This window comes from Camellia sinensis, chromosome 3 (assembly GCF_055761805.1).
Source record: "Camellia sinensis isolate YWXY chromosome 3, ASM5576180v1, whole genome shotgun sequence".
In the NCBI taxonomy this organism is placed as follows: Eukaryota; Viridiplantae; Streptophyta; class Magnoliopsida; order Ericales; family Theaceae; genus Camellia; species Camellia sinensis.
In genome coordinates this window covers 89,496,670-89,524,470 of record NC_138963.1, presented here as the reverse complement: position 1 = coordinate 89,524,470, position 27,801 = coordinate 89,496,670, and the positions used below count along the sequence as shown (strand labels likewise).

General features: G+C 35.5%; 1 protein-coding gene across 1 annotated transcript; it reads left to right on the top strand.

The window, feature by feature from the left end:
• The first annotated feature begins 3,529 nt into the window (after window positions 1-3,529).
• On the top strand, window positions 3,530-20,570 carry MCCB (3-methylcrotonyl-CoA carboxylase). Its single transcript, XM_028245258.2, has 10 exons — window positions 3,530-4,031; window positions 4,119-4,238; window positions 8,599-9,033; window positions 10,022-10,112; window positions 17,712-17,953; window positions 18,042-18,206; window positions 18,544-18,618; window positions 18,870-19,001; window positions 19,257-19,313; window positions 19,951-20,570. Exons 1-10 carry the CDS (start codon window positions 3,792-3,794, stop codon window positions 20,152-20,154), a joined length of 1,761 nt encoding a protein of 586 aa, XP_028101059.2. The 5' UTR covers window positions 3,530-3,791; the 3' UTR covers window positions 20,155-20,570.
• The last annotated feature ends 7,231 nt before the right edge of the window (window positions 20,571-27,801 follow it).

Below are 27,801 nucleotides of genomic sequence, written 5' to 3'. Positions count from 1 at the left end.
TGTTGTTTTTAAACTCTTACACAAACTTATCGAGGGATACATCCCTAATTTTTTCATAAGTATAATGACTAAAATGTCATTTTTTTGGGTCGATTTCACTTAACAGAAATAGACAAATGATTTAGATGTAAAACAAATCAAAAAATTATGATTTAAATCGATGAAATTAAAAACTTAGAGTTTATTTTGTTATAAGGCTCAAACTCTGATATTTTTTTAATAATTTTTCTATATGATTATTGTGTTTAAAATAAAATTTTAATTGAATAAATAGTTATGACAAAAAAGAGTAATTAATTGATGTTTTGAAAAAAAAAAGAGCAAAAATATCTATTGCCAAACGGCTCGTAATTCGTTATTGATTTTCATTATTACAAAACACCTTAAAATTTTAAAGCTTTTTAAAATGTGTGCAAAAATTCTCAAGTACTATTAATTTTTTTTTTTAAATTTTGTTTTTTTCTCTTGACATGCCATCCAGTACCCAACGCGTACCCCATATTTAAAGAAGGTATAAAATATTTAATACTTGTGTGACAATATTTTTAAAGTATCTATAATTTGTTGTAGTTAGTCAAATATTTCAACCAATATCATTATGCCATCTGTATTTATAATTTATAAATCTACTTTCTCTTGACTTGGTTCATTGTTAAAACAAAAATGATTTAGACCCCCACAGGGAAGCACCCCCACGACCCCCTCTGATTGTGATTGGCTATTTTTTTTTTTCTTCTTCTCCAATCACCAACCCACGTGTGTATAAGATGGTGATTGGAGGGGTTTCAATCACTTCTCTTGTCGAAAGTTGTGTAACTACAAGCTAATTAACATGCAATACAGTGAGTAATTGGCAAACAATAAAATTAAGTTCCACTTAATTTAGATATATTTATTAAATATTAAATTTATGAATTTTGTAAATTTATTAAATACAAAACAATAGTACATTTTTGTTTTTTTATTTATTGATTTTGTAAATATTTATTCATAAATAAAAAATAACTATATTATTAAATAAAATTCCCTAAAAAATACAAATTAAAAAGTCAAAAAAACAATTTTGAAACTCAAAACAAAAAAAAAAAAACACTTTCGCTGACATTTTCTGCGATACATATTAATGTTATAGGGTTTTGTAAATGGGCTTTGATAGAGATCCCCTCCAATCACCATCTCACACACACGTGACAGATGGTGATTGAAGGAGAAGGAAAAAAAAAAAAAAAATCTGACCAATCAAATCAAGAGGGGTCAAGGGGTGGGGAGGGTATCAGTATGATTTACCTTTTTTTCAAATGACATCATGAACTAGCAGTAAGCCATGCATAGCACGTGTAAAACTAAGATAAATCAATTATTTTCGATGTACAAAACAAATGTTTTTTCATATATCAAAAACAATTATAAATTAAATTTTGTTAATGTGATATTTGTTGGAGAAAAATGGTTGAATAAGAAATTGCCTCATAAATGTGTATATAACTCATACATTTAAGGCTCATCAGTTTTACAAAATTAATTGGGCAGTTTTGCTAACATTAGTTGCCAGCCTTGATGGCTAGAGGCTCCTCCCCTCTCCCCCATGGTGTATGAAAGGAGGCCCTATTCCTTGAAAAGAGATATAAAATTTTTCCTTGACATTCGTACACTGTCAGTCTACTTCTCCTATAATTTTCTTCCTGAAAGAGAGTGCTGCCGTTGTCCATTCGCTAAGCTAATTAGAAGGTGCTTCTGTTGTAGCTGGTAAAAACCGTCGTATCCTGGGAAGTAGACACCGGCATACCTCCAGCACCCAACGGTGAGGCGGCGAATCTATTTTAAGGAGACTGTGGTATCACACAGGCTTCGATTTGCTTTCTTTAACCATTTTATATTTTATCTGTATTTTATTCAGCATGTTATTTTTCCTGGGATTGAAGGTTTGTTTTGTTCATCTCATACTTTTGCGATATGCAATGTGAAATTATGTAATGTGAGTAGTTTTTTCCACCAATATTTTAATAAACTTAAAACGTTGTACATTGTGTACAAAAGTGAGTACAATAATTAATGTACATTATTTTTAAACTTTTTTGTCTCTACCTACATCACCCACGTACAGCCATTACATCAATTTTCAACAAATCCTCCAAATTAATCCTCATTCTACCAGACCAACCACCATAAACGTACCTAAAAAAAAACCCTAAGTTATTTCACCACTTCACAATCATGATTGAGCACCAAGATTTGATTATTGACAGTCCATTATACAAAAGAGCCATTAGATACATATAATTAAATACCAAATAAAGGTTGTGTTATGTTGATAGAGAGAAGTGTAAACGATGGTAACAAGCAGGGATGGAACTAAGAGAAAACTATGAGGGGCCATGGCCCCAGATTTTTGTAAAAATTATTATTTACTATAGAATTTTAAATATATATATATATATATATCATGTTATATATAAAATGACCCCATAATATAAAAATATATATATGTCATTCTTCTTCTATCTTGAATTCTCTTTCTATTTTACACTAAAAAAGTTTCTTCATCTTATTAGAAATTGCTTCTATGGTATCTAATTTTTTTTATTATGTATATATAATTTATATATATATATATATCATATTATACATATATGTGTGTTTTGTATATATGGTGAAAAAAAAATTATTTTTCTTTTGGCCCCTCTGATAATGAAATCCTGGTTCCGTCCCTGGTAACAAGGTCACCTCCATTCTTTGAAGATGTTTGAGCTTCCAAGTGGTGATGGAAGATATAAACGGTGCAATAAATAAGGGAAATGAGGAGAAAAAACTTGGAAAGGAGAGAAAGAGAATAGAAGAACAGAGATTAATTAGGAGAAATAGTCTAGGATTTTGAGGTTTTAATCCTTTCTTTCAAGGGTTAAAATTAGCATTTTGAAAGAATGACATGGTGACGTCAGCAAATTCTATAATACAATTGGATTTTTTTTAATACAACTGTAAACTTTGAGGAGGAAAGAGTAATTTCCAGAAGGAAAATGCGGGTGACCCCCAGCTCACGTGGCTGTGGGTGATTGGCAGGAAAGAAAAAAAAGAAAAAAGAAAAAGAAAACTGACGAATGGCACTGCGCCACGTCACTGGGGGTCGACCCCCAGTGGGGGTGGTAGCATTGTTGATTTCCAGAATGTCATGGTGTTAATGTATTATCAAAAATGCCTTAGACCCCCAGCTGGGGGTACTGGGGGTCGGCTCCTATTGGCCCAAAAAAAATTATTTATTTATTTTTTTTTATTTTTGATTTTCGGCCAACCCCAGTGTGCCACGTCACTGGGGGTTGACCCCCCACTGGGGTCTGTAGCACAACCCATGTATTATTTCACAACACTGCTTCATACACCCAGTGGGGGTCGCGCCCCCAGTGACGTGGCGCGCCCCCACTGGTCGAAAAAAAAAAAAAAAAAGAAAAACTATTTTTTTCGAACCAACCCTCAGCTGACACCTCACTGGGTGTCACCCCAGGGGTAAAATGCATTTTCCATTATTTCAACCACAAATGATAGTGTTGTTGTACTGACCCCTTAAAACACATTTGGTCACGGAGAATCTATACCTGCAACCTAACCACTGCAACTCTCATCAAAACCATATCCTCATCTTATAAGAAAAAAAAACATAGTAAATTAAATTTATAGCATCGAGAATTGGATATGTATTACAGGCAAGCTAGCGAAGAGGATATAAAGCAGGACAGTGATGTTGCCGAATAGAGAGATAAGCAGAGCAAGAAGAGGAGCAAGCCAGAATCTCAAAAATGAATAGAGTGGTGCTGCTGAGAAGAGCAACAACAACAATAACAACAACGACAGCCCCATCAAAACCAATTTCATGGATACAAAACCCCAATTTAATCGAATCACTTCTCCTCCACACGCGAAGACACTTCTGTTTGGGCGTCCTCCCCGATATCCTCGATCGGACCTCCGAATCTTTCTCTCTCAACTCCAAGGCCATGGATGCCCTCATCTCCGACCTTCAATCCCACATCAACAAGGTCCCCTCCCTCCTCTTCATCCATGTCTCTCTGTGTGTGTATATATATATAGAGTATGGTGTTTACAGATTGTGTTTGTTTGGATAGGTTATGGCTGGAGGAGGGGCAGTAGCTGTCAAGAGAAACAGGAGTAGGAATAAGCTTCTGCCCAGAGAGAGAATCGATCGCCTCCTTGACCCTGGCTCTTCTTTCCTTGAGCTTTCTCAGGTTCTCTTTCTCTCTCTCTTTGTACATTTGCCCTTTTTCTTTTTTAAATATAAATTTTACATTTTCTTTGTAGCCCTTTTGATGGGGACTACAATGGTGATCAAAATTCAATTAAATGTCTGAACAGTGGTGGAACAATTTTGAAGTTATGTCATAATTCTAGTCTAATTTAGTGTTTGGTTCGCTGAATTGTCACGACCGCAACTCGCTCGTAGAGGTTAGGGACGTCGACCGGCCAGTAATCATAGATTACCTACGGCCTCAATGACAAAATTTTAAAATATTTAAATAATATCGAGGCCCGAAGCGGAAGCAAAAAAATAATATTGTCCATTTACACTTTAATATATATACACACAGATGCATATCTTATACATCTCAGATCATACATATAAGACTTAACAAGAACAAATGCTAAAGCCTCAACATGGAGGCACATCTTGGGTGGCTTGACCAAAAGAGCGGACTCTGAGACAATCTCTAATGCTGATCTTCGAGTTGCTCACCTACATATATATATAAGGGAGCGGGGGTGAGCTAAAGCCCAGTGAGTAATACTAAATAAAGAGGTTAATAAATGAAGTCCATCATAATATAAAATATGTCTTACAATTTCCAAAAACGAATCTTATATCATTTTAAAATATCAAAGCATTTGCCATATCTTACATTTCCAAATATCATATAACGAATTCAAATTGGACATTTGTCATATCAAAATCCATACATTATCAAATGACTTATATATCGAATTCAAACAGAGCATTTTCCATATCAAAATTTAGTATCAAAACAACATTCGTGGTACATCCAATAGAGTAACGAAGGGGTCTGAAGGCCTAAATCAAAGGGACCATCAAGGTCTAGCAAAAGGACCATCAAGGTCTAACGAAGAGACCACTCGGGTTTAACGAAGGGACCACTTGGGTCTAACGTCAGAGATCTTTGTAATTCCAATAATTGAAGGGCTATGGTATTGTTTTTCCCAGGCGAGAGCCTCACTAAAGGATGCCATGAATACTTTTCAAAAAGGGACATTCATTCATTCATATAAAATAACATTTCATAAAATTATTCATGTAACAATTTTTAAAATACATTTCAAACATATCTTTATAGAGATATCACTCACAGTGGGCTTGAATGAATATAACTCCTTGGATGATCAACCTACACAAAGCACACAAACGAACACATCGAAGCATAATATTACTCTCTTGATTTGATCAAATCTTACTTCAGTTATTCTTTCTTTTCAATAAGCTGAATTCATTCTTTACTTCTTAATCAATTAACTTATATTGGTTCTTGGTTTAATAATCCTTAATGAGGCTTAACTCATGCCTAAGAATGCTTGGTAAGAGATGAGAACAAAAATGCGCACAGTCTGCAAAAATGCTGGATGGGTCAGATGTGCGCTCGAGCCAACACTTGGTCGCTCGAGCGACTAGCAAACATATGGTGAGTTTGCTCGAGCCACCAATTGGTCACTTGAGCGGTTTGTAAAGACTGCAAAAGTTATGAAAGCTCGTAATTTTCGCTCGAGCCACCACTTAGTCGCTCGAGTGGTCTGTGAAAAATTTGGGTTTCAAAACTGAAAGTTTGAGCTTCCAAACTCCATTTCAAAACTTGGGGTCATGCATGGCTTGCTCAAAAACATGGATTTACTTTGAAAAACACAAATACATGACCCCTTTAAAAATCATATGCTCAAAACTTCATTAATTTGTCAAAGATTGAACCAAAACTTCATGCATGCAAAGATTTTCCGAGCTTCTTTTCTTTAATGAACAAAATATGAAATCAAGTATGTAAACCATGAATTTTTCTGAAATCATATGCAATATACAAGCTTTCATGCTTTAAAGCTTCAAAATCCAAAACAAAATGATGAAATCTAACATAAACTTCCATAAACATGCGTGCAACCCATTTTCTTTGTTCAAAACCCATTTTCTTACAAAAACCATGGAATTTATTCTATAACTCTCTTAATTCATGATGCATGGAGGATTCTTTACAAAATATGAGCATGAATTCCTTACCTAAGGCTTCGATTTCAGAGATTAGAAGTGATTTCCCTTAGCATCTTCAATTCTTCTTCAATTTTACACTAGTGTTGAGCTTTCTCTCTCTAGAGTGGAGTTCTCTGTCTCTCTGTCTCTCTAAAATTCCTCCAGCAGAAATGAATGAATGAAGAATGAGTCTAACCTCTTGACTCATCAAAATACACATACACACACACACACACACACACACCTCACTTCTTAACAATGTAACACGTGCACACACTTGCACATTAAGGCTCCAACACAACACTTACATGTACACACACACTAGGCTAGGATCCTCTATATACCACATCGCAATTAATCACATGAGTAGGATTAGGTTAACTCTTGATTACACAATTAGCTTAATTAAACCACATTTAGCCATACTTAGTCTTAATTGATCATTTCCCACATAACTCAATTAGTCTAATTAATTTCAATTAAGGCCCAATCAATCATATTTAATTTCATCAATTTGAATCAGATTTTTAATCAAACTTCCAAAAGGCTCAAATTATTAAATTAAACTTAGTGACATCATTAATTTTGATTTCTCAAATCATTAAAGCCTTTAATTTTAGATCAGCTCAAAATTCCTCTCAATAAATCACATATACAAATAAGACACCTTACAAGCAATTTTAATCCAGAATAATCACAATTTCCAAACCTTGTAATTAATTTAAGTTAATTAATTCCAATTTGGACCCAATTAATCAAATCTTAATTTTACTAAACTGAATCGAATATTTTATTAAGCTTCCATGTGATTCAATAGTTAAAATTAAACTTATTCAACTTACTATTATACCTTCTTAAGCCATTTAGGTCTTCAATTTCTAATTCCGAAATAAATCCCCAACAAAATCATATTCGAATTAGACTCAATAATGCTCAACAATTCCACAATTAAATCAGAATAATAGGCAACTAAAATTCAAATCTCCTTAATTAATTAAATGCAAAATATTATGCGTGGTGGGGTTGTCACAAGAATTAAGTGAAATAGAATAATCATTCTATCGTAATATCCATTCTCTAACTAAAAAAATAATAAAAATTACATTGCAAATGAAGTGATCATTGGTCATTGTAAGGAATGATCGTTTCATAGGGGAGCGGAACGAATGATCATTTCATCTCATTCCAGTGAACCAAGTATAGCGTAAGAAAGCATTTAACTGTCGGATTAAATGGTATTACCAAATTAGCTAGCATTTCAATTATTGAAGACATCCAACCAAAAAGTTTTGGTAGTCTCATTTTTTAACAGTCCAAGTTTTTGGGATAATTGGTGATTTATCATGGTATAAGTGCTCGGGTTCTGAGAGGTCTTTGGGTTCAAATATGTCTGCAAAACTGCACTCTGTTCTGTCTGTTTTGATGCACCTTGTTCTTTCGGTTTGTTTGCCTTTTCACATGCAAGACAGGGTAAGCACGTGAGGAAGAGGTTTAATTTGCTATACTTTGTTGGGCTCATTTCCTAACCGCTTAAGTTTTTAGGATAATTGGTGATCTTGGAAAGCATTACAAAGACATTGACACGGTTGATTTTAGATTGAAAAAAGAAAAGAAAATGAGTGGATACTATAATTCCCAAATATTAAGATTTTGAAAAAAAAATTGTTTGGTTTGCTGTTTTGAACAGTTACACATAAAATCTTTAAGAACACTTGAATCTTAGGCCAAGTTTGGGAAGACTAAATAAGTGCACTTTTTGTCTTTTTGGACTAAAAAATTGAGGTTGAAAATATGGATGTTTGGGTTAACTTTTTGACTTTTTATTGAAAAATGTGTAATAAAAAATTGTAAAAATTGATTTGTAGGGAAAAATTTGAATTGGGAGTTGTGCAGCCGTAATTGTTGACTTTTGGTGAATAGTGTTAACTTTTTAACTTTTTGAGTAACTTTTTGACTTTTTGACTTTTTTGGAACATCCCAAACTTGGCCTTAGAAATAAGTCAACCTAACTATTCACTCATTATTTACAAGGGTTGGATTTTCATCTAAGGTTGATGAAGCCAGTTTCCATCTTTACTGGTTATATGAAAAATAAGCAAAAAATCCTTCTCTGGTAAAGCAAACGCTACTAGTCCTAGACGATTAATTTAGCAGTCATACACAGGCACAACCTCACTCCGACAGCTTTACCTTCATAATTCTGGACTTGAAAATTCTTATTATCATTTGTTAATGAAAGTTCCACTGTTAATGAAAATTCTTATTAGCACTAGTTGGACTTGATGTTTCATTTAACTTATTTTGTGATGCTTCTGCTCATAATATTCTATGTTTCATGGATTAAGCTCGCAGGCCATGAACTATATGATGAACCCTTACCCTCTGCTGGGATAATCACTGGAATTGGACCGGTACATGGAAGACTTTGTATGTTTGTGGCAAATGACCCTACCGTTAAGGGAGGAACTTACTATCCCATCACTGTTAAGAAGCATCTTAGGGCACAAGAGATTGCAGCTCAATGCAATCTACCATGTATATACCTTGTTGATAGTGGGGGTGCTTTTCTTCCAAAGCAGGCTGACGTATTTCCTGACAAGGATAATTTTGGTAGAATTTTCTACAATCAAGCTGTAATGTCTGCTGAAGGTATTCCTCAAATTGCACTGGTATTGGGTTCTTGCACAGCAGGTGGTGCTTACATACCTGCAATGGCCGATGAAAGTGTAATGGTAAAAGGAAATGGAACCATATTTCTAGCTGGACCTCCACTTGTGAAGGTTTGTCATGACCTTCTTGTGATCCATAATGCCTCATGCCTTGTTTCTGTCTTTTGTTTCTTCTAGATATTTTATGAGATGTGAACATGCTTACCTCAACAATTGTATATATGCATGGGGAAATTCTATTTGCACTCCACAATCTCTGTTAGTGCACAACATCCCTTTATTTATTTTTATTACATTTGTGACCCTTAATCAAATTACCATTTTGGACAATTTTCTAAACCCTAATCTCTCAATACATACCTCCCTACACACCACCAACTACCACCATCATCACCAAACACTGCCTTTATCTTCTGCTGCTTGATCTCCACCTCTAACCGCCGTTACCAGCCACCACCACCACCGTTTTCCTCCCCAGCCACCATCGTAGCCACCAAGGACTCTCTACCATCGCGAATAGCCCTGCCCCCATCCCAGCCATTGCGGCCAACCCTGTTGCTCAGCTCTGCCATCGCTACCCATCTCCCCACCCCCTCTATCACTATCTAGCCCCCCTATACTCCTCTGCCTTAGAGAGAGGGAATATAAGAGAGAAAAAGAAAACCCTAGGGTTTTTAGATCTAGACAAAGAAGAGGAAGGGGGAGGGGCTGGAGAGGGAGGGGGGGCTGCAAGTGCTGGTGGTGTATGTGGTGGTTTGTGGTGGGAGGGGAGAGAGGCTGTGGAGGGCGGCAACTGGAGGGTTAGGGTTACGGTTAGGGTTTGTTGGTGAAGAGGGTAATTTGGTATTATTTGAAAAACTGTGGTGTGTATTAAGACAAAATCAAAACTTTTAATTTGGGTGTGGTGTAAATTGAGCAAATAGTGAGGAGATAGTGTGTACGTACACAACTAGTGGTGTGCAAATAGAATTTCCCATATGCATAATATGTATCTAATTCATGAGCATTTCAGGTGTGTATATACTATGTTTATATTGCTTTCTACATGTGCACGTTTTTGTCAAAGCTGTGGGTTTTGGCTAAATGTAAGTCCTGACAGGCTGCTACTGGAGAGGAAGTTTCTGCAGAGGATTTGGGTGGTGCAACAGTGCATTGCAAGACGTCAGGTGTTTCAGATTATTTTGCTCAAGGTATTCCTTTTCAGTTATCGTGTGATCGTTACATCATATTGGCCATTTCTCAACTTGTGGTTTTCTTGACCATTCTATTAACACAATTGATTTGTAGTCTAATGGAAAGTTGTCATTGTACTAGCTATGAAGGATTTATTAGCATTGATATGTTCTGATTAGTTTTGATGGCTGAATCCCAATATTCAAATTTCTCAATTAAGAGTCTGAATTAATTTATTTTTCTTTATGAATCAAAGAACGAGTGACCATTGTGGATGTCATAATTCCCAAGCCAATTCATAAATGGGCTACAAATGATTATAAAAATGCGAGTTAGAATAGTAAAGCGCTCAACTCCCTTTTTTGCTCCATCACCCCGGAGGAGTTCCAGTGTATTTGCACTTGTGAAGTTGCAAAAGCGGATTGGGACATTCTTGAAACGATTCACCAGGGTACTACTTCGGTTAAGAGATCAAAACATCAACGTCTCATCTCCGCTTTTGAAATTCTTTTCATGCGTGAGCATGAAACGTTTAATGATTTTTATGCAAAACTCAATGACATTGTGAATTCCTGTTTCTGTCTTGGTGAAAAAATCCATGAACCTAGTGTTGGAAAAATTCTGAGGTCATTACATGATCAGTTCCAATCAAAAGTGACAGCTATTGAGGGCGTTTGGTGCGGCTGTTAAAACAGATTATAACTTATAACTTAATAGATTATAGATTTAATCAGAAGTTGTTAACCTGTTTGGTATAACTGTTAGATTATAGATTTAAGTTGTTGAGTAGTGTTTGTTTAATAAGATGTAAAATAGCTTTTTGTTGTATAATGTCTTTTTTACCCTTATTAGATATAAAAATTGTTAACCTATTTCATTTTCTTCATTTTTTTTTATTACATGCCAATTAATATAAAAATTGTGATTTATTTTTTCATTATGCACAAAATATCAATTAATTAAGACTTGTGATTATTTTTTTTTTCATTATAATACAAATTATAATATAAAAATTGTTAATTTTTTAAAGTTATTATTAATTCATTACAATTAATATTAATTAATAATATAAAAATTGTTAATTTTTTTTAATTTATTATTAATTCATTACAATTAATATTAATTAATAATAAAAAAATTGTTAACTTTTTTTAATTTAATAATTCATTACAAATACCAAACCCTACCACCAGCAGCCCTAGCCACCGCCGGCTGCGCCCTTCTTCTCCTCCTCCTCATCCTACAAATACCAAACCCTGCCGTTAGCAGCCCTCTGCAAAACCGGAGTGAACACTGAGAGAGAGAGGGTTGTTCATGAAGAGAGAGAGAGAGAGAGAGAGAGAGAGAGAGAGAGAGAGACTTGTCGTTGATCGCGATCGCAAAGAGAGAGACAACTACGGTTGATCGCGATTGCGACATCGGAGAGGAGAAGAAGGTTTTCAGATCCCGACGTCGGAGAGGAGAAGAAGAAGGGTTTCATCGTCACGCCGTTGATCGCCATGCTGTCCATCGTCACTCACGATGGTTTCAAATCGCGATGGGTTTCATAGCACAGCCAGAGAACAACATCAGAGAGAGGGGGAGAGAGAGAGCGAGAGATCTGGTTCATAACGCCGGAAATCATCTACCTCGTCGGAAATCGCCACTCTCTCTCTCTCTCTCTCTCTCTCTCAGAGAATAATGGCAATTTGGTGATACTTCAAATTAGTGAAGGGCATTTAAGTAATTTTGACACCCCTCCACATAATTTAGTTGCGGAAGTTGCTCCATGCCGCTTCTGATTTTCGACTTTTTTATGTAAGAAAAAAATCTATAAAACTTAAGTTGTTTGCCTTAATCTTAACCAAACACTCTGTAGTAGCTTTTTAGAAGCTAAAAGCTATAATTTGTTCAAATTAAGCCAGACCAAACACCCCCATTGAGGAGGCTCAAGACGTTGATAACCTCAAGCTGGATCAATTGGTTGGAAACTTGCAAACTTATGAGGCACATTTGGTTTCTAAGGAAAAAACAAAAGGAAGTTGTTGATTTTTGTAGGGCTCATGTAGTTGTTAAGAATCCGGAGTTTGAGAATAGTTTTTTTTTTTTTTGGATTTTTATGATATGCATGGGATCAAGCATGAATTTTCTGCTCCTATTACTCCACAGCAGAATGGGGTTGTTGAGAGGAAGAACCGAGTGGTTCAAGAAATGGCTAGGGTCATTCTCCTAAGCAAGAAAGTCCCTCTCAAGTTTTGGGCCGAATCCTTGAAGACCGCAGTTGATGTTGTGAATCGTGTGTATTTGAGGCCCGGTACATTACAAACCTCATATGAGCTATGGAAAGGTTTGAAATCTAATGTAAAATACTTCAAAAGTTTTGGGAGTAAGTGCTATATTTTTTAAAATAGATAATCTTTGGGCAAGTTTGACTCCCGTAGTGATGAAGGTATTTTTCTAGGGTATTCAACTACTAGTAGAGTCTTTTGTGTCTATAACCTTCAAACTCTATCTATTATGGAATCTATCAATGTGGTTGTAGATGACAGAGGTTCTCCTACGGCATCTATTCATGAGGAGGAAGAAGTGATCTCCCAACATCCAATGTGGCTTCACCAAGCCAAGATACAAATAGTTTCGATACGTGCCACGGGGGCAAACATCTCATCATAATCAACAAGTGAAACTGAATTATCCTGTGCAACAAGTGAGTGGAGAAGAGGATGAGGTGCCAATGGATATGTCTTCTTGTGCACACCTTGAAGTTGGGCTTGCCATAGGAGATGATGCTTGTACACCTTGATCTTAAACTTGAGCTTCTCCTTGGCTTGGTGAAGCCACATTGGATGTTAGGAGATCAACTTCTTCCTCCTCATGAATGGATGTCATAGGAGAACCTGTGTCATCTACAACCACATTGATAGATTCCATAATAGATAGAGTTCAAAGGTTATAGACATGAAAGATTCTACTAGTGGTTGAATATCCTAGCAAAATACCTTCATTACTACGAGAGTCAAACTTGCCCAAAGGTTCTCTATCTTTAAAAATATAGCACTTACTCTCAAAAGTTTTGAAATATTTTACACGAGGTTTCAAACCTTTCCATAGCTCATATGGGGTTTGTAATGTACCAGGCCTCAAATACACACGATTCACAACATAAACCGCGGTATTCAAGGTTTCGGCCCAAAAGTTGACAGGGACTTTCTTGCTTAGGAGCACGACCCTAGCCATTTCTTGAACCACTCGGTTCTTCCTCTCAACAACCCCATTCTGCTGTGGAGTAATAGGAGCAGAAAATTCATGCTTGATCCCATGCATATCACAAAAATTCGAAAAAGATTTAATCTCAAACACACGGCCATGATCAGTTCAGATTCTTGTGATATACCCAATGGTAACACCTTGTTCATTTTGGATTCTTAGGACCAAGGACTTAAAAGCATCAAATGTATCTAATTTTCTTGTAAAGAGTTTATGCATGTGAAACGAGTGAAATCAACAACCGTCAAGAAAATATATCGTTTACCTCTATTGCTTTCAGTATGAGTGGGTCCCATAAGATCCATATGAACCAACTCAAGAGAACGTTTGGTTGTAAGGTTGTTCACCTGCTTATGAGGGGCTCGAGGTTGCTTGCCCAATTGACATGGCCCACACACTTGGTTCAAAGACTTACCCAATTTAGGCACTCCTCACACTAGCTCCTTATTGGCTATCTTGGCTAGGTCTTTGAAGTTGATGTGACCTAACCGTTGATGCCATACGTCTAGATTGCTTATGATGGCCGAATGACATGTGAGATCACTCATGGTGACAATTCTATAGCGATTATTAGACGTGCAAACACGATGCATGACGGTATTTCCCTTTTTGTCCAAAATCTGACATTCATCTTTTGAAAACAATACCTCATGATGTGAGTCACATTTGACTAATGTTTAAAAGATTAACCTTAAGACCATCAATAAGCAACACAATATCCAACTTCGGAAGACTGTAGGGGCACTTTTAGAGCCCTTGCCAATGACTCAAGAAGTGCTACCGTCCCCAAATGTGACAATTCCTCCTTCATACTTATCAACGAATGTGAAGTAGGATTTGTCATTGGACATGAGATGAGAGCAACCACTATCAAGATACCACATGCGTGAGTCACATGATTTATAATTTATAAGCCATGTGAACAACAAAACAAGTCAAGTCACTCTTCCTCACCTACACTCTTCTAGTCTTAACTAGAGAGGAGTCACCATGATTCTTGAGTGATGTCTTAGCATCGTGAACACCATTTCAATCAAAGGTATTCTGCCTTGACATGTAGGGTTGTCTCCTAATCCAAGAGGTATTAGAATTCTTCTACCTCTTTGGGACACTCTATCAAACAACTCATAATAATAAGGGCGAATGTGGCCATACCTATCACAGTGATGACAAATGAATACCGGATTTACCTTCCTTTCTTTGGCCATACCAACTTTGGGACGGTGAAGAGACTCATCATCTTGTTGTATCTTTTGCTTCTCCTTTCCTTGAGTCCTTTTGTCATGAGATATGGAAGCATTCCACTTTTGCGATTTGTCAACACCAAAGCCAATTCCACTCTTGTCAAAGCCCATTTGTTGAGATCCAATGATATCCAATGTTTTTGATCCTTTGTTCCAAAAATCAATTTTTGCCTTAGCATCCTTGAGTTCTTTCTCTTTCTTGATAACTAGCTCATCCAAAGCAACTTGAGACATTTCTCGAGTCTCAATCTTTTTTCTTCATACACCACATAAATCTTCAATAACTCATCCTTCTCGGTTTCACAAGTCAAAAGTTTAGCACAAAGAGTTTGTCGATTATTGGAGATCTTGATGACGTCATTTCTAGCCTCAGAAATTTCTCCCTTTAGTTGGACATTCTCACTCTCACATGCCTTGAGTTTGGTAGTGAGTTTGTCATTTAACATAGTCAAATCGAGGGATTCTTTGTACAACTTTTCATAAGCTTGTTGAAGCTCTTCACCATCTATCTCGTCATCACTCTTAGAGGATTCTTCATCAATGACATTTTCAAGCAAAGGCACATCATACTTTTGTTTCTCTTCTTCCTTGAGAATATCTAATCGAGCAACAAGAGCATTGAAATGAGAAGAACTATATGCTTGTGAAGATGATTCCACTCTTTCATGAAATTACATTAGAGTAGCCCATGCATCTTTTGCATTCTCACAATGAGAGATGCTTTGTCGCTCTTCTTCTAAGAGTGCTTCGAATGGTATTCAAGACACACGCGCTACTCTCCATGTCTACCCTTTCACTAGCACTCCACTCCTCAATAGGCTTGACAATTCTTTGATGAATTGTTGAGTCAATCACAAATGCTGCTTCAAAATTTTCCTCAATGGTGCTCCATCCTTCCGAATCCCACGCTTTGAGAAAGACCCTTATCCTACACTTCCAATACAAGTAGTTACTCCCATCAGAGGTAGGAGCACGATGAAGACTAGCACGTCGTGCAAACTCAACCAGCTTGGGTGTTGGTTGAGGGATGCTAGAATAGAATGCCATGGAGCTACCATCTCCATCTTCACTGGATTCGGTTTGATCAGCTTCTTGCTCTGACCCACTCTCATCATCTTAAGTCACAGTATAGACTTTCTTTCTATTTTTCTTGGAAGGACTGTAAAGAGCGATATGCCCAAACCCTTGGCATTCATAGCACTTGACTCCTTGACCTCTCATAATCTTCTTCTCAAGTTTTAGAACAATTTTGAGCTTATCATTACCCTTATCCTTAGAATTAGTGCCCTTGAAATTAGGCTCTTTTTCTTTAAATTTTTTTTCAATTGTTTGGTAAACAAAGTTGTCATTTCAGCCTCTAGATCATTCTCAACCTCCAGATTCTTAACAACCTCACGAGCACTAGAAAAAGCCACAACTTCCTTTTCTTTTTCTTAGAAATCAAATGTGCCTCAGAAGTTTGCAAGTTTCTAACCAACTGATCCAGCTTGAGGTTCTCAACGTCTTGAGCTTCCTCAATAGCTGTCATTTTTTATTGGAACTGATCAGGTAATGACCTCAGAATTTTTCCAACACGAGACTCGGGAATTTTCTCATTGAGAGTGAAATAAGAATTTATGATGTCATTGAGTTTTGCATAAAAATTATTGAACGTTTCATCCTCATTCATAAAAAGAATTTCAAAAGCGGAGGTGAGACATTGAAGTTTTGATCTCTTAACCGAAGTAGTACCCTCGTGAATCGTTTCAAGAATGTCCCAAGCCTCTTTTGCAACTTCACAAGTGCAAATATGCCGGAACTCCTTTGGGATGATGGAGCAAAAGAGGGAGTTGAGCGCTTTACTGTTCCAACTCGCGTTTTGATAATCGTTTGTATCCCATTTATCAATTGGTTTGGGAATTATGACATCCTCAATGGTTACAATAGGTTCATCCCACCCATAGATGATGGAATGCCAAACTTTCTCATCAATGGATTTTAAAAATGCTCGCATAACAAGTAAAACTTTCTTAGGTCTCAATTTTGAGATATGGAAGAGGTAAAACTTGAATTGTGCATCTGAGGCGGTTTAAAGCAAACTGTGTCGCAAAGACCGCTTGAGCGCACGAAAGACTGCTCGAGCAGTGTGTCTAAAAGGTGGTTGTAACAAAGAGTACACTTGCCACTTCACCCGAGCACAAGAGTTCACGCTCGAGCGGTAAATGCAACCTCCCAGTATCTTAGAGCTAAGCTTGAAATACTGGATGATCCATTTCAGCGCTCGAGCGCACAAACCACCGCTCAACCTGTCCATGAAAATTGATAGGTTTGAAGAACACTCAACAATACAACTCAAATAGTGTTAGTTCGCGGAATTGACAAAACAAGGGACCTAAGATTGTTTTAACCATTAAGCTCTTTATTTGCTCAGAGAAGCTGTTATGTCTGATTAGCTGCCTTTTTGTAAGTAATACCCTGTCCATGTTTCAATAGTCCCACATTGGAAATTGCATTGACCTTGAAGCCAAAAAAAAAAGAAAAAAAAAAGAAAGAAAGATAATTTACATGCCTTAAAATGGATGCAGTGGTATGTAATATGTGATGAGACCTTCAGTTTTTATCTGAGGTTCTAGCACATTGTTGGTTGATTAAATTCTTTCAGCAAGTGTTATCCAAAAAGTTCAAATGTATTTAAACCTAGTTTAAAATTTTAATAAAATCTTGTTGTGATAATGCATAACTTTATTTCATGATAAGAAGCCATTCTGATAAGAGTGCAATACAAAATGAATTTGGCAAATAGACTTGTTTGAGAAATGAGGCTGCAACCACAGAAGTCTTTTAACCTTATTATTATTACTATAATTACCACACCCAATTGATGGAATTTAACTTCACTGTATCAGATAAAGATTGCAACTATTGTGAATCAGATAGAGCACGTCCATAAGCTAGTGGTGAAGATAATTCGATGGGAGTATATTCTCTCTGGCAGGAAAAACTGAAAAGAAAAGAAAAATAAGAAAGCGGACAGTATATTAAATTGTCATGCTTCTTAAGCCTTTAAAATAGACAAGCAGAAATGCTCCACCCCCAACTTTGTTTTGTGATAGTGATGGTATAAGAGATTTTATGTCTATCTTGTAGATGAATTGCATGGACTTGCTATAGGGAGGAATATCATCAAGAACATGCACAGTGCTGGGAATCAAGGAATGATAAATGGATTGCAAAATATTATATCTGATTATAAAGAACCGTTATATGATGTGAAGGAACTTCGTTCAATTGCACCAACAGACCTCAAGCAGCCTTTTGACATACGATCGGTTATTGCTCGCATTGTTGATGGGAGTGAATTTGATGAATTCAAGAAATTGTATGGCACTGTGAGGTCATTTGTATTCTGGAAGACTCTGTTAATTATATTTGCTTCCAATATTTTATAATATGCTAATCCCAGTTCCTTTTGTGCAGACCCTTGTAACTGGCTTTGCTAGAATTCTTGGACAGCCTGTTGGAATCCTTGGAAACAATGGTATATTATTTAATGAATCTGCTCTGAAAGGAGCCCATTTCATTGAATTATGTACTCAACGTAACATTCCTTTGGTCTTCCTCCAGAACATCACAGGATTTATGGTATCCCATCTCAACTTATCTTGTATTTAATCCTTGGATGAAGTTTTCCATCAATTTCATGTCATTAATTTTTCAAGGTAAGAAATGCAAATCAAATAGATGTGAGTAAAACTTGTTAGTTTAGGTTGAACTAAGTTGGATGCCATTCTTCCTTTGCTTCTCTTGGAATGACCTTTATATTTATAATTGTTCATCTAGTCTATCATTTTAATTATTGAGCTTGTTCCTGCTATGTCTTTTCCCTGTTGTTCCTTTTTGTGGGAATCATAATCCTTGAGCTATGAAGCTCATGAAAATTAAATTAACCATTGAATTGCTAAGCTTTGGTATATGGTAGGTCGGCTCAAAATCTGAGGCAAATGGTATAGCAAAATCTGGAGCGAAAATGGTGATGGCAGTCTCTTGTGCAAAGGTTAATTTCTTCCACTTTTTGCTCTTCTATGTCTAATTCATTTCTGCAATAAAATATACTATTTAATCATGTTAAGTCATAAAAATTCCAGAATTTCTTTTCAGAAATGTGTACATTTCCCTATTTCTATAACATAGAACTCCGAAATCATCGTGGAAATGGAACTGTTATTTCTGCTTCTTTACTTTCTTCTCTTGTTTCTTGTCCTCCTTTTTTGAAATTATCTTTTTTTCCAATCACTTCCTGCACAGGTTCCTAAAGTTACTGTTATTGTTGGTGGAAGCTTTGGTGCTGGAAACTACGCAATGTGTGGGCGTGCATATAGTCCCAACTTCCTGTTCTTTTGGCCAAATGCTAGAATATCAGTGATGGGCGGTCCTCAGGTTGCCTCTTTTTTGCATGCATTACTATTTCTCTACGAAAATCCATTATTGTCAAGTCTTGTCATTCTTCCTAACTCTTGACTTTTCATGTTCTTGTTGGTTTCCTGATATGTGTTTTCAAAAATCCTGGATAGACCAAATATAAGCATTATGCTTTCGAGTTCTCAATCCTGTAATGTGCTTTGTTGTGCACAAACCATATGTAAACTAGCTTGAACATGCGTTTATTTACTTGGTTCTCTTGGCATGGTCCAGGCTGCTGGTGTGCTGTCTCAAATAGAAAAGGGCAACATGAAGAAGCAAGGAATCCAGGTAAGATTCTCCCTTCTGTGTGTATTAATCATTTGGTAACATTTCTGTTATTGTTTTCATTTTTTTTTTAAAATTGAAAATGAAAACTTACTTTGGTATACTGTTGTTTTCGAAAAAAATGGAATTGATTCCAAAATTTTTCATAGTCTTGGAAACAAAAGAGAAGGTGTTTTCAAAAAAAGTTCACTCTCTACCTTCCCACTACCTCCAGCCACCACCCACCCACTATCACCACCAACCACCCGTCACTGCTGGTGATGCTTCAACGATTGGACAGTTACCACAGTTGACCTCCAGCCACGTTCTGGCAGTCCTCCAGCCACCCCATGAATTCTGACGACATTCTCCCCCACCGCTGGCCACTGCATCTGTCCACCCTCCACCACTGTCTACCAGCTCCGACAAGTCACAAAACATGTTTTTTCATTTTTGTTTTCAAAACTTTTGTGTACACCAAACAAGTTTTTTGTTGAAAGAAAAACTTATTTCCTGTTTTTGTAAACTGAAAACAAGAAATTGACAATGTTATCAAATAGCTATTGTTTTGCTTTTTGTTTTTGTTTTTTGAGGAAATGGAGTATGTTATTCAAGTACTTTGATGTTACCATGGGCCTTCATGTGTGCTCCTCTGTTGCAGTGGACAAAGGAAGAGGAGGAAAAATTCAAGGCAAAAGTTGTGGAGGCATATGATAAAGAAAGTAGTGCTTATTACTCCACGGCAAGACTCTGGGATGATGGCATCATTGATCCAGCGGACACAAGAAACATCGTAGGTCTCTGCCTATCTGCTTCCATGAACCGTGCACCAGAAACCACCAAGTATGGTGTGTTTAGAATGTAATGTCACCGATTACATCGTATGAAAATCACTGCTTCATTCCTGCTCCCCTGTCCCAAACCTCATCCATTGCCGGCTCTAGTTGGTAGTGAACCTTTTATTGAGGTACCTTTGCTGCCTTTCTGAACAGGGCATAATTTGAGGTTTCTACTGTCGGAGAAGGAATGAGATGACTGCTACTGTTGTTGAAAATGATACTTGTCTTGGGATGAATATCACCAGATTTTTTCCCACAAGTATATGTAGGACCCATCATATCCAAAAAATAATGAAATTCATTCGGTGATATGTAGCTGTTCTCATTTTATCGAGTTTGTCACATTTCCCCTACTAGTATGTTGATGGATTAAACTGAGTTTTTCTTGGTTGCTTTAAGATGATTAGAATATTTTCACAATATATGGCAGAATTTCTATTTATATTAGGTGATTTCATAAATTTGTGAAAATTGTTATAATCAGAGTTTACCTTTTGACCTATATATAATGTGAGAGCTATGTTTGTGGAATGAGATGGCAGCTAATGTTGTTGAATATGATACTTGTCTCGGGATGAATACCACTAGGCTTTTTTCACCTCTCAGGTGGATACACAAGTATATTTAGGCCTCATCATATCTAGAAAATAATGGAATTCATTTGATGATATATAGCCATCCTCATTTTATTAAGTCGATCACATTTCCCCTTAGTAGTATGTTGATGTGTTAAATCGAGTTTTTCTTGGTTGCCTTGAGATGATTAGAATATTTTTACAATATTTGGCAGGATTTGGATTTAGATTATGTGTTTTCATAAATCTGAAAATTTGTTATGATCATAGTTGTTTAACTTTAGACTGTATGTGAGATCAATGATTGTGAATAGATTTGCCAAAATTTTGAATTTTTAGCATTTTTCCTTTAGTTAAGTATGTTTGTTTGGCAGATTAGGTAGAATGGGATTATGAGTACGGTGTGATTGAATGAAGGGATTAGTAATATGGTTATAGTAGGTTGGAGATGTAAGATAAAAAATGTTTGTTTTTACAACACTGGATTAGTAATACCATGGCAATAGTTCTTGTCTGTTTTGTCATCTTTAATTGGGATTAATATGTGAAATTCTATAAATGCTCTTCTTCAATTGTCAATAAAATCTAGATGAGGCCCAAACTAACAAATGCATGAAGAACAAATCTGGGTAGCTTAAGTATTGAACCTGGCTGTCAAATATGGGCATGCCTTTCTTATGGCTAATTTGCTTGACCAAATGATAAATAAGCATGGGTAAGCTTGCCAAAAATTTGAACCTGTAGAATTAGCTTGTGACTTATTCCCTGCGCCTCTTCCTAATTAAAATTCTCTTGAGTTTCTCTCAATTTTTTTGCAAGGGAAGAGGGAGACGGCGGTGGTTCCTCCACTTCTCTGATCTCCCTCTCCCTTCCCCCCGCCAATCTTCATCTTCCTCTAGATCTAGTCCTTAATTCAGATCTGCTATTTGCCTCATCAGTTTGGCTATCACCGCCTTACCTTCTATGGATGTTATTTATCTCTTTGTGAAATCTTGTGATACTGCTATATTAGATTGATCCAATCATTTATTGGTTTTGCAATGAAAATTTTCTTTCCCATCTAAAAAGAAAAAAAATTAGTCTCTGCAAAATCAAAATAAGCTAAATATTAAATAATGCAAGTGCATGATAGATACATAGGCAAAAATTATCATTCTGATATATAGACAAAAATCACCATCTTACTACATCTTCTAAGAGAGAACAATAACATTCATCACTAAAAACATACAATCATTTATAACATAGCTAACAACCTAGTGTTGTTGATCATTTCCATGTGAAATTATGCACCATAAAGGTGCCTTCCTAGGGGTCATGTACTGAAGTTATATTACATAATCCTTGTCAAAGCAACATTCATAATACATATGCATGAGATAGTATATTACAAATTCAAAAGGACCATCATACACCTAATTTCATACTCAAATAATAGAGCTTTCCAACATCATACAAACCCACTCCATCTTGTCCTCCTCCTCTAGAATGAAGAACAAATCACCCAGTTCCTCATCTTTGACTGTCATTGATACTGCCCTCAACGTTTGGCTAGTACTTATTGGTGGCTTCAAGAGTTTTGTATTGACTTCCTTTGCTGTGATAGGTCATGTGAATACCTTATCCTATGAGCTATCTCTGCCATCCTATTGTTAGTATTTTCAAAGAATACTCCAAAAGTAATAGCCATCTCAGATAGTCCTTTGGCCCCACAGCAGGTCAGACTCATTGTTTCCTAGCTTTAGACGCGTCAAGAGGGTTGGTTGTATTACCTAAAGCTGACATTGAAGTCAATGTCAGTTTCATTAAAACAGAATTGTTCCACAGGGGACTCGTCTCCTTTTTCTCCAATTGCTTCCTCATTTTCCATGGTTGCAACTGAATCAACCGGATCTTCAGCTAGCTCACCGGTGGCCCTGTCCTTCCCAAACATAATAAGCCAATCTTCATAGTATCAAAACAGTTTGTTTCTCATTCCTTTTGCGTTCAACACTCGCTACACAAGTGAGTTTTCAACTATCACAATTCAAAGTTAACTAAGCAAACCAAGAAAAAAAAAAAAACAATAGATTCAACTTTAAAAAGTAAACAAATTTAAATTATTTATATCCTGCCATAGTTTGACCAAACATCATCAATATTGACAAGGACCATCTTCTCACAATCATTCCAACCAAAGCCACTAGCATTTACCATATCATAGAAAGTGTTATATTGTTTCCTCCACAACTTAATCTTTGATTCGATGTGAGGAGGGGCTAGGAGATCAATTCCAAGAAATGATAGTAAGATTTTCTTCTTACATTCATTGTAGAAGCCTGGCCTAAATTGGTTATTATCACACTTCCACTTAGGATCACTTCAGAACACATCCTTCATAGCCCCAATGAGGAATTCCTCCTCACGCTTGTTCCAAAACCTTCGAGTCATTTTTGCATTGTTCTTTGATTTGGTGGCATCTGTGTTATCCATTCCTATACGTATATCATAACATAAACATCTCTCATAAATAACAAAGCAACATAAACAATGTATATTACAAATACCACAAGAAAAATTTTCAAATATTTGAGTTACATGTCTTCTAGTAAACATCCAATAATAAGTAAAAAATTTCATATATCAATATTTAAGTAAATAATATTCATTACAAATACCACAAGCAAATTTTCCAAATAGTTGAATCACATGTCTTCTAGTGAATATCCAATAATAGGTAAAACGGTTCATACAACAATATTTAACAAAAAAACATCTCTCCATTTATAGGTTATGTCTATGGCCTGTGCTTGCTTGCCATTCATTAAACATTCGGTTTGCCAAAGTAGTTCTCCAATCACTCCATTGATCATATGCTTTCGCAACGTCAATGAATTCATCTCCTAATTCAATTGGAGGAGGAATTATGGATTCATTTTCCTAATCATCAAGTGGATCCACAAACATTTCACATTTTATGAGGTTGTGGAGAAGGCAAATGTAGTAATAATGCGGAATTGAGTCTTGATTGGAAAGTAAAAATAGGTCCTCAAAATTGCCCACCTAATTTTAAGTAACCCAAAACACCTCTCAATGACATCATGAGCAGAAGAGTGTTTTATATTAAAAATCTCCTGTGGAGTTGTGGGGCACCCCCATCTCTCAATGTGGAAAGGTGATAACGTTGTCCTCTATAGAGTACAAGGAAACCCTCCTCATTTGTGTAACCTGCATCTACGAGATAGTAGTAGTCTATATAAGATAATTTCACTCTGTAAGTAAAAAAATATTTAGTTATAGAAATATATGCTACTCCTTCTGTCTCATTTTGTTGGTCCACCATTTTGGGATGTCCTAAAATGATGGTCACATTTCAAAAGTCAAAATAAAAAATATTTGATTTTCCAAAACTACCCCTTTTTAGTAATTATAAATATATTAAAAATTTGAAAAGATAGGGGCATTAGTGAAAAAATATTTTGAAACTTAAATTTAAGTGTAATAATTGCATGTCCCTTAAAAAAATTAGAATCCCCAAAAGGGACCAACAAATTGGGACGGAGGGAGTATTTAGATAAGGATATGTAATTGTCATACCAGGGGCACTTTCAACCATTTGGTCTACTGATTGCACCCTTTCCATCCAAGAAAGACATATATGAATTGCATATCTTGGAAACAAACACCTAATACATTTGTAACAATTTTTTCATTCTGTGTTTTATATTTTGGTTTGCCTACTACCGAGGCAAGAACCTTAGCATGCTTTCGATCTAATGCTCCAAGACAATTCTAACAATATAAAAACAATATACAAATTAACACGTTTCAAAAAACAAAATGTATTATCTAAATCAATTTGTAAATGAGTTATATCTGAAACTACCTTCACCTACATTTGTGCAATTAGTAGTTATTGTCTTGGGTGCCTTAAGTAGGACACTTTGGAGACGTAACACAGCCTTGAGAACATCATTGAAGTACTTCCTAACTGTTTGACCACTGTGCATGACATTAAATTTGATTTTGCAGTTATTAGTATGATGTGCAAGGACATTCAAGAACATAGCAACTAGCTCTTCTAAGACAGTATATTTGGAATCACTCAATCTAGCATTTCGTACTGATCCACACAACAACATGAATGTATGCTTATTCATTCGAAGCATATCATGGCAACTTACTTCACTATTTCTGACCAACCGATTCAAATGGTTAATTTGTGTCATGTACAGATGAGGTGATCTATGCAATTGAAACCTAGCTTCTTTTGTTTCCAAGGCCACATGTAACATGACCATGTATACAACAAATGCATAATTAATGGATGCAACAATATATTGAAGGGATACAAATGCATGCATGAGGTCTGTCTTCCCTTTTGTAGTGAGCTTATATTATCCATCTATACAAAATACTAAAACATTAAATCAAACAATATAAAAAAAAAAAAATCAACACCATATTTGTTAGTATTGAGGGAAAACGCAAGTAATTTGTGGCAGATTGAATTACTTTACCATGAGGGAAACAAAAAATTGCATAAGAAAGTTTAATAATTAGCTTCTCTTCATTATATAATCTTTTCTTTGAGAAAATTTATGATATGATAAATAGTTACAATTTAATTTTTTTATTTATTGGTGAAAATTATGAATGTTTGTAGAGTCTATTATCCCGCAAGGTATTTGTGGTGTGTTGTACCAAGTTGTGGTAAATGTTCTAAACATCTGCATCAGTTATAGATTTTTAATTATAAATTTGCAACTATAAAAAGAATTGATGCCCCCAGTATAAGTCCATATTACATAACTAATGCAATTTATAACCAAACAAAGATATTAATCATGTGTTGCTTCACTTCAATTCACATTCGTAATACTACAACCAGATTTAAAATAAACTGAGGCCAACAAACCCAAATTAACAAGAAATGGAAAAAATTCACAAATTCATCCACCATGATGTGACAGTGGAATTGGGTCTTATATCATTAGGTGTGTAACAAATAAAAATTTGGCACGCCTTATATCATAGAGTCTGATGTAGTTGGAGGAATCTAGCCTATAGTAATTGAAATGAAGTCAGGTGAATAAAAATTGAAACTCAAACAACATGGGTAGATAAACTCTCGGGTGCTTTACATCCTGCTGCAGATAGGTGATGCCAAGCCAGCAAAAGTGACACTGGTCGATTACGTTCATCCAAAGCTTGGATGGCAAGTTCAGGATCAACATGACCAAGAAATATCTGAGGAGAGTCTAGTTAATCCCATCTAAAACATTGACAACATCACAAGCAGTTAAGAAAGAGAGAACCGTTCACATTTTAAAATACATCAAGTAGAACATGTCTGCAAAAAATCAAGTTAATCGAATATCGTTTATCCATTCATCCACTTATATTTGTATCTACAAAAATAAATAATATTTGTGAGTGGATGAATGGGTAAACGATATCCGATTAACTTGATTTTTTGCAAGCATGTTCTACTTGATGTATTCTAAAATGTGAACGGTTCGAATTATCAAAATGGGCTTCGAAATGAGCCCATTTTGCCGCACAGAAGCCGCTGCTGCGCAGCCTGCGCAGCAGCATATGTTCTAATAATGGTAACAATATCCACTCATATCAATACAAGCCTGGAGATCTTTCAAAACTAAGTTTTTGTAGTCATCCTACGATTAACAATTCAATTCTTGTAGAAAACCCGTAAAAAGAATTAAGAACCAAATGCCTCAATTTAGTGGCTGTAACACAGTGACAAGTTCACAAGTACAATACCAAACAACTTTTTGAGAAAAAAACAACTTTTTCATTTCATGTGTAACAAATTAAAAATTGACACTAATCATACTACATTATTGTGAGTTTTTTGTGAATCTCAAACATTTTTTCAAATTGACACCATTCTACCATCCAAATTTCATAAACAAAATTAAACTCAGAATCAAATAAATCTATTATTTAATGTTCCAAATACCAAGATCAAATTAAGAGGATCTCAATCTTTAGTAGAATTAATAATAGTCCAGAATAATAGTAACATTTCTTGTGAGAAAGAACAGTTATAGAACATGTAAATGGATGAGACAGAAAAAACACAAAAGAATTGATAGAGATAGGGAAAGAACACCTAAAGAAGAGTTTTTTGTTGTACCTCTCTTATCTGTGATTGAAAAACATAAACAACAAAATTGAGGCAAAGTTATTTATTTATTTACTCTTCTATGTTCTTTGAGGGGAAAACAAATCCAAACTTGTATATTCAATTCTTAACAGAAACATGTGCTTGTAAGAAATTCACATGGCTCCGTTTGGGAAGAAAAAAGTTGGGTTTTTTTTGACTAAAATAGTTACAAAAAAATAAAAGAAGTTTTTAAATCTAATAAGATAAAACATCACATCCAACTCATAATTATTACATTCTTTCTTTCACAAAAAGTCAAAAAAGCCAAAAAATCCTTCTCAAACAAGGCTTTTTAGCCCAGACTAAAATAGCCAAAAAACCAACTTATTTCCCAAATGAACACTAATAAAACAAAGAAGATCCAAAAGAAACGATGAAAACCCTAAAAAATCCCCAAAAAAATGGACCCATAAGAAGCAAATTCACAAAACACATTCCATTAACACACAACCCATACATAAAAAACCTTGAAACATCAATCAATGAAAAAAAAAGAAAAGAACCCTACCTATCACATGTTTATTAGCAATCCAATCCCACTCTTGAGTAGCCAAACAAACATGAGGTTCCTTCTTAGATTGTTGTTTAATTTATGCGAAATTGATTGCAAGTTCTTATATGAAATTCCAAAGTGTGCTTTTTGTAATAAATATTATAATGAATTTCTTATAATTTTTTTAAAAAATAAAAATAAAAATCATTGAAATCTTATATCAAGTACAAGTGCAAGGTAATTATACTACTATATATATATATATATTTACTTTTTATTTTTAGATTATGTGTTAGATTGTATACACCATCTCACAAAACAAAACATGTGCAATAAACTTGAGGCCAGTTTGCTATGTTCTTACTTTATGTTTCTTTTTTATTACACAATAACTTTGCTTGACAAAACGGTTTTAGGATTTTTTTTTTTTTTTTTG